The sequence below is a fragment of the Lolium perenne genome, chromosome 5, assembly GCF_019359855.2.
Source record: "Lolium perenne isolate Kyuss_39 chromosome 5, Kyuss_2.0, whole genome shotgun sequence".
Classification (NCBI taxonomy): domain Eukaryota; kingdom Viridiplantae; phylum Streptophyta; class Magnoliopsida; order Poales; family Poaceae; genus Lolium; species Lolium perenne.
In genome coordinates, this window is record NC_067248.2 from 109,612,416 (window position 1) to 109,620,928 (window position 8,513).

The 8,513-nt window shown below is 45.6% G+C and overlaps 1 protein-coding gene across 1 annotated transcript; it reads left to right on the plus strand.

Moving 5' to 3' along the window:
- Positions 1–5,629: 5,629 nt before the first annotated feature.
- Positions 5,630–7,404, plus strand: LOC127299610 (peroxidase 43). Its single transcript, XM_051329600.2, has 4 exons — positions 5,630–6,054; positions 6,129–6,314; positions 6,393–6,555; positions 6,635–7,404. The coding sequence occupies exons 1-4, from the start codon at positions 5,821–5,823 to the stop codon at positions 7,045–7,047; spliced, it is 996 nt and encodes a 331-aa protein (XP_051185560.1). The 5' UTR covers positions 5,630–5,820; the 3' UTR covers positions 7,048–7,404.
- The last annotated feature ends 1,109 nt before the right edge of the window (positions 7,405–8,513 follow it).

Consider the following 8,513-nt stretch of genomic DNA (forward strand, 5'->3'; position numbering starts at 1 on the left):
ATCAAACATCGAATCAATCCCACGTCGCTGGGTACAAATAGGAAACATGTTTATTGTGTATCAATCAAATCGCTACAATTAAGTAAACAATTACATCCAGCATTAATCGCGTCCAGCGTCAAAGGAAATAATCAACAAACAAGGTATGTGCAGGAGCATACCACATACACACATGCCGCGCCTAGGCTCTAGCCGTCATCGTGGTCGCCCTGTCGCCGGACGCCGCCATGCCACCTGCCCATGGCTTCGTGGCCTCGCTCGCGATCCTCACCTTGGCCATGCCATGCCGTGCTCGGGCATTGGGAGCACCAAGGTAGCAGGGCAACAAGATGCGCTTCCAGGGCTGCCCATGGCTCCCATCAACGTCAGTGGATAGGCAGACCCAGCAGGCAATAGATGTCGCGCAGTGACGACCAACTGATTCAAGTTCATGTATCTCATCGTGTTCGATCCTATGGTCTGTTGCAGTACAAATTCGGCAACCGCGAGCCGGATTTCCTGAGCACGGGCAGCGGAAACACCAGCTTTCTCGTCATCAACCAGCGGTATGACTACGCCTTCGGGCTCTTCTCCGGTGGCAAGGACAATGTAAGCCTAGCTTTTCTCTTCCGTCGCTCTGCAATGTCGTCAACGATGATGTAAAGAAATATTCAGACCTGATCCTGTGTGGCGTTGCGTTATTTTTTTTAGCCAAAACTTCTGGCGGTCTCCAAAAAGATCTCCTTTGCGAACCCGAAAGCCCCGGTGTTCCCTCTCCTATCTCAGGGGAAAGAATGGAACGAGGTAAGCCAATTGACAAATTAACCAAAGATATGGATCGTGCACTGCGTTTTCTAATGTGAATTGATGTTGATTCTGAATGGTGAATGCAGATGGCCGTGACTTGGACGAGTGGGTACAACATCGGCGAGGCATACCCATTCGTGGAGTGGAGGATCAAGGGCGAGGAGACCTCCAAGCGGACGCCGGCCGTCACGCTCACCTTCACGCAAGGCCATCTGTGCGGTAAGTACTGCCGTTGAGAGTTCAGACTTTTAGAGCTACAACTGATGATTGTCATTCAGATTCAGAATGCGATAAGAACAATTGACTAAGTACTGAGGCGCACAATTGCAGGTAACCCGGCTCGTGGACAGGGTTAGGCTTCATCCATACCGCGTTCCTCAAGGACCTGTGGCCAAATAGAGAGTACGAACTTGAACAATGAGTGCAGAAAACGTTTACATCTTCATCCACACCACTTCCCCCGGCATGGCTTCGTGGCCTCGCTCGCGATCCTCACCTTGGCCACCTTGGCGGTAGAGCTCACGATGGACGGCTTCGCCTCCGCATTACGCCGATTCAGAACGAGGTACTGTCGTTCTACTTCTCGCGACAAACATGCCGAAGTATACCCTCTAGATTCAGTTCTTCGTTTCTGACTCTCCCTCGATCCCTCTAGGTGACCATGCCGGCGGCGCTACATCATGATATGTTAGTGTTCGGACATAGCACGACAACGGCGCTGGCTGGATGGAAAGGAAAGCATCCCAACCTGAGGTAATTCATCACCTGTCACAAGGAGCGACTACCACGGCGTGACCTACATATCAACACTGCATATTCATCGTCGCCATGTTCCTCCCACTCCGACGAGACGCTAGCCATGCGGCGCTGCACTCCTGCACCCTTTGCATGTGCCCCTCCGTCGACGGCCTAGGCACGAAACCCGATCTGACGCCTTCCCCTTCTTGCCTTCTTCGTACCCCCAGGCGGCGGCCGACGCGCATGCCACGAGGTCAAGCGAGTAGGCACCCCTGTGGTCAAGGCGTGAGATAATATTGCAATTTTTGCTTCTTATGGTAGCCTTTGTCTTGATTCTGTAATATTAGCAATGCTTAAGGATCATGATGTGTTCCCATTTTTCAATCTTGTTTCATGCTGCTAATAGATTTTTATTGAAGGTATCATGTGGTCCTAAAGCTCTGTATCTCTAATGGCCGTATGATGCAATTTCTAGGACGTCTTGCACATTCTGAACAATGAAGGACGATGTGGGAGATGACAATGGCAGTGAGTTGTCTAAACATTGAAGGTCTCTTGGTAAGCACCTTTCAATGTACATGAGTGATATCTCTCTCTGTTAATGATCTATGCCATAGCTTGAGATTGATGCCCAACAGTGGCTGAACCGTGGCTCCCCTCTCATATCTTTCTGATTCTACCTGCCCTCCATCTCTCTGATTTTTTGCCGCATGATGCAGGTCTGTACGTTACGATCTAGACCGGCAACGAGTATGGATATGCCCCCAGTTTGTGTGTATTTTCTTATAAAATTAAATATCATTTGGTTTGAACAAAAGTTAGATGAATGATCTTAACATGTTAGCCTCAGTTTTAAAGGAGACTAGGTTTATCTCTTTTTTTAATTCCAACGGTTATGAAAAAGTATGTGAGATTGATGATCCATCAGTTAATTGTATTTTACCGGACTCCTCTCGGCGATCAAGGAAAAAAAGATGTGATATTTCAGTGCATTCGACCTACAAAATATTGGTCTATTTGTCTGCTGCGATTTTACAGGGGTGGTTGCACTAGAGATTGGGTGCCTTTTGTTGAGCTGCTGAATGGAGAAGATGGGACCGGTGTTCACCACCACCTTCAGCCATCCTTTCCGGATGTTCTTCGCCAACTCTGTACATCGGAAGGTCAGTCCTCCACTAATAGTTTTCTCTGCACTTTCTGAAGTCTAAATATTGTTACTATTTTTTTCAGATTGTTGTTTGTAAATTACAGAGGTGAAAATGAGTTCAATCAGTTTTTATTTGATGACGAAATGTCTTCCAGGGTGGTGGAGTCAGTGCTCGTGATCAAGTGTCTCTACTTTGTACCATGGAGGAAGAGAGAGGAACCACCAACTGACATACTAAGAATGCTAAAATCCTGTGAAAACATGGGAGTTTATTGTTCCTCCAATATCTTTTTTTTCTAACCCTATATATTTGAATTAAAGCGTAAATCATGTGTAAATCCGAACATGACTGATGCATCCTGGTGAGAACTGTCAAGAATAATAAGATTCTTATTATAGTCTATACAACCCCATTGTTGAGATAGGGACATAGTTTCTTGTCCAGGTAAATGCTTATCTCATACTAATAATGTGTATTTCTATTGCAAACTTGCATTACGACTAAGTCACGGTGTAATTCATTTTTATTTGATTAATATGTAATTAAACTGGTTTGTGTGCACACATCACGCCATGTTTGATAAATTCAATATAGACAACCATCATATATGTGGTTATTATGTCCAGAGTTAGTAACGGTACCCCATGAAAGACAAAAAAAAAGATCATTCATTAACTTTCATAATGTCATCTGAGTGAAAATAGAGAAGCACTTTGCTCTATAAATGAAGTTTATTCACATAATTTATTCTAATCCAAGAACATATGTTTTCTTTGAGTTAGGTTCGTGCAATTTTTTGATTTGTGTGCTTGCTTGCTGTTTATATTGTCGCACATATAGACAACCAAGAAATCTTAGATGTCAGTCGAGTTGAGGAGCTCAAGAGGCCGGAAAGAACACATGGTTGCAGCTTTATAATCTTTTGTAATACCGATGCTAGGTAATTTATCATCGTGAGTTCATCGCGAAGTGCCCAAGAAACTTTGGAAACTATTCAAATACCAATGAATAGGCCATCATGCAACTTGAAGGTATGTATAGTCAGTGCACATATTTTGGTTTAGCTGCCCAAACCGTAGGTGATAGTTTTCTACAACGCTGAAAGATAAATATGCATACTGCAGAGATAGTGTGATGGTCAACGAGGAGACATGAGTGGTACGCACTGCTTGTTTTTCTTGGACACAGAATTTCAAAAAATAATTAGTTCAGATACATAATTTTGCAATGCAGATCTACAATCAAACTTGATGCCTTTGTTCCTTTATGTATTTTCATATTGTTGGTATTTGCATTTAAAGGAAAAAATGACGGTGCATAGCAAAGTCGATTTTATTATTATGAACAAAAAAATCTTATTCTCTGCCGTTGTGATATATAGATGGATTAATTCAGGTTACTATTTCCCGGTTTGGCAATGGTACGATTGAGACATTTCAAGGACAATAAGCCATGACAACTTATAAGGTTTAATTGAGATACAAGTTCAAAGATGTAAAGTAGTGCGAACTTGATCGAAGTGCTGACAATCATTTTTTTCTGTTGATCTCCCGAGTGCTTTTGACGTCCCTTAGATTTTTTAATCTTCGAGTGCTCAAAATTTGAAAAAGTTGAATGTTAGCATTAACTTGTGTTGTTGATCACGAGAAGTTTGCATATATATGACCCTGTTTGCTCCTACTATCGACTGTACTATACTTTGAACATATTGGCATGCTATATTGAAGCTTAAAACAAATACCATGGATTCTAAAGATTGCATATTGCCTTATTTTTACAGACTGGTGGTTGAGAAGAACCAAATGTCATATAGAGAAAGAAAAGGAAGGGCTTTGTGCTTGTCGTTGGTGACAGAGAAGCGCGAGGATGAAGCCACGTTCGTCGAGACGATGTTGGAAATGGGCTTTGTTCTCGAGCTATTGATCAGTAGAATATTGTTTATATTTATGTTTTTTTAATTTCATAGCAATGCATGGACACCTAGCTTGAGAATGATATAAGTAGATCAACTTTTACTTTCTATGCATATGAAAATTTAACTATAGCTTTTTATCGAATTGCACCTTAAAAAGGGATAATTTTATTATTAAATATTATATTTCTTTATGTTTCTATATGGGTGACTTTTTAGATGTATTATGTTTATATATGCAGAAATAAAATATATTTTAGGACCGTAGCAACGCACGGGCATTCAACTAGTTTGTGTAATATGGATCATGTGATTCCAATTTGTAAGACTTTATGGTTTGTAATGAATGATGACTGTGATACTTAACTATTATGCCTCGCAACAACAATATTCCTGGGATTGCGATGTATGACATAATAGGCATCCGGACTTAAAAAATCCGGGTGTTGACACTAAGTCATCCGATCTGCTGCCTAGGCGTTCTCTGATACGGAAGTACCCCAGGGGTGGCTCCGCGCGTCGCCGATGGAACATCAAAAGGAGCAACTGCGTGGACATCCGCCACCTGTCTAGGCCCATGTGAGCCTAGATCGGGCCTAGCCTCCGCGCCACCGCCACTCGCTAACGCCGCTTGCTTGCGGCCGACGCACCCACGCCGTTGTCGCTGCTTCCCTACCTTATGGTCGTTGGTAGTGGAGGAGACGGAAGCCGCCATCTCCAATCAATCGGCGACCGAGGGTCTCCGCTGCCAGGGCTTTGCCCGGCGACACCTCTCGCGGCGACAAGAGGGGCAGTGTAGTTATCACGAATATCAACCGTAGTCAGAAATACCGGGGATTTGATAATTCCCCACATTATTTTGGCAATTTGATTATGTACCACACGGCACACGCCCACACCTTGTATCAGCGACATGTGGTGGTGGACAACGATAAAATGTCCCGAAATACCGGCTGCTCACCGGTACGTTTCAGCTCACTCCGTTCCTAGTTGGGGCGTTGCCAATCGAAGACGCCCTTAATTCCTCTCTATCTGCCCAAGTTAAGCATTCCCGGTAGAGCATCACACTCACACAGCGCTCCAGACAAGCTCCCCATACTGACTGCCACAGTCGCCACATCGAGCCCTATAAATCTAATCCGCGACCTCATTTATGCAACTCCCCATCATTTGCTCCATCTCACAAGAATATTTTCCTGTGCAATCTCGTGCTAGCTGCTGGTGTTTCTTTCAGACATGGCTAACGGCATCCTTCTGACAAGGGCGCCGGCAGCACTAACGGTGGCGTTCCTGCTGCTCCTCGGAACAGTCGGCGTCTCCGTGAACGGTCAGCTCCAGTTCGGGTACTACTCCGATGAGTGCCCTGGCGCCGAGGATATCGTCACCGCCGTCGTCCAGCAGGCCGCTGCCTCCGACGCCACCATCCTCCCCGCACTCGTGCGCCTCCAGTTCCACGACTGCTTCGTTAGGGTAAGCCTACGTGCTGCTGCTGCGTGTCGGAGTCAGGGTAGCAGCGAGCGAGTGACTGATGTGGGTGCGTGCAGGGCTGCGACGCGTCGGTGCTGATCACGAGCACGGGCAGCGCTGCGGAGGTGAACAACAACAAGCACCAGGGCCTCCGCGGCCAAGACGTCATCGAAGCCGCCAAGGCGGCGATCGAGGATCAGTGCCCCGGCGTCGTCTCCTGCGCCGACATCATCGCCCTCGCCTCCCGGGACGCCATTGCCATGGTACTACGTACAATGTGTTTTACATCGTAATGCTGCCATATGAGTGTGACTGACGAGATGCTTTTTGTCCCATGTCAGACGAACGGGCCGTCGTTCCAGGTGCCGACGGGGCGGCGGGACGGGCTGTCGTCGAACCTCCGCGACGCCGACGTGCTGCCGGACGTCAGCGACTCCATCCAGGTGCTCCGCAACAAGTTCGCCGCCAGTGGCCTCAACGACCGCGACCTTGTCCTCCTCACAGGTACCTCAGTAAACAACTAAACATCAATCACTTGCGCGCATACACGTCACACGACTGACATGCATACATCCGCGTGCAGCGGCGCACACCATCGGCACGACGGCGTGCTTCTTCGTCAAGGACCGGCTGTACGGCTACCGCGGCGGCGCGGGGTCGGACCCGTCGATCCCGGCGCCGTTCCTGTCGGAGCTCAAGTCCCGGTGCGCGCCTGGCGACTTCAACACGCGCCTGCCGCTGGACCGCGGCAGCGAGTTCAGCTTCGACGACAACATCTACCGCAACATCCGGGCCGGCCTCGTCCCCATCGCCTCCGACGCGGCGCTCGACGCCAGCAACGCCACCGCCGGGCTCGTCGCGTCCTACCTCGGCGCCGCGGCACCCAGCTTCGCGCAGGACTTCGTGGGCGCCATGGTCAAGATGGGCACCATCGGCGCCATCACCGGCGACGCCGGCGAGGTCAGGGACGTCTGCTGGTCCTTCAACGCCAACTGATCGACCGACCGACCGACCAAAGCTCGCGTCAAAATTGTTGCAACTGTACATTTTCTTGGGGAAACGTGAATTCGTTCATGTAAATTGGCAATGTCAAGATATATATACAATATATACTCCGATACTGATATGCATTATCGGGATAGTGTTGGGATTACGGTTGCGTTTTTGTTGCATTGATGTATGATCGAGTTGTTAACAACTTGTTTGATTCATAGTGGCAAGAACATGCAGCAATTAATGGGTCAGAAAAAGAACTTGCAGAAAAGAAGACAGCCGGTAGGAGTACGTAATCTGGATTAAGTTGTCCTACTAATGTGTTGGTATGAGCTGTCTAATTAATGTTCCCAAAGAAAACATGGCGCCCACGCGATTGCACTATTTGTATGTTTCGATCAGCTGCCACGCAGCGTGCTCCTTTTTGAGATTGCCCACTCTACAGTGTGTACCTCTCGTGTCCATAATTTGGCATCATCAAGATATCTACTCTGCTGCTACTGTGTAGTGCTCCTTTCCTTTTTGCTGGAGGTACCACCGTGCCGTACTACTGTGTAGTAGTTTCGTGCTGTGCGGTACTACAAACTGATTACATGAACAGTGGAACGAACACCAAACGGTTCCAGGTAACTGTACATAGTACAATTTCAGTTGTGTAAACCAACTCCAGTTAATTATCAACGGAGGTGCTCCATCTAACCAAGAATTCAGAAATGTTCATACATAATCATCCAGTGTTTATTAAAATTTCAGTTAATCATCTTACTCATACTACTATTTGTTAGAAATTAGGAGAAGGGACAGGATATGATGATATATTCAATAATGATCAAGATTCAATGCATGGATGGGACAGACAAAACAGCAATTGCCTATGCACTAGATGTTCGCACCTTCGAAATAAGGATGTGTGTATTGATGGATTACCTAATTTTTAAATAAAAATCTGAGTCAAGTTTCTAAATTTTTTTTTTTCTAAAATAAGAGAATTTTTTATTGATGAATCACTTTTAGTCAACTGAAAAATACTAACAAAATGTTTGACAAAAGTTTTTTGAGCGCATCAAATATAAAACAAAAAAAGATAACAACAAAAGTGAGTAAATATGACAAAAGTAGCTAAATTCACATTGAAACATGATGATGCAGTTTAAAACAACAGAAAACCTGATCTAACTTGAATAAACCCCAATAAAAATTATTCCCTATAAACCCCCAATAAACATTATATAACATTCTAAAACATGACATGATTCGATAAAAGTAAAAAAAACATGGCACACATGTGCATGATAGAAAATCCACTCCTAATTTGAGCGCATCAATAGTGTTCTAGTGATGTAGTAAACACCAATGGCTTTGCTCCGTTCATGATCATCTCTATAGCGTCAAAAATCGTGGTTTGTTTATAGAGGTGTCTACACGGTTGGAGAATACAGCGAGAAGTATTTTTATCCAATATGCGTGGC

Bases quoted from the DNA above. Each gene is read 5' to 3' on its own strand.
- LOC127299610 (XM_051329600.2), top strand. From the start codon at position 5,821: ATGGCTAACGGCATCCTTCTGACAAGGGCGCCGGCAGCACTAACGGTG. The intron at 6,055-6,128 runs GTAAGCCTACGT...GGGTGCGTGCAG, and splicing joins TCCACGACTGCTTCGTTAGG to GGCTGCGACGCGTCGGTGCT. The intron at 6,556-6,634 runs GTACCTCAGTAA...ATCCGCGTGCAG, and splicing joins CGACCTTGTCCTCCTCACAG to CGGCGCACACCATCGGCACG.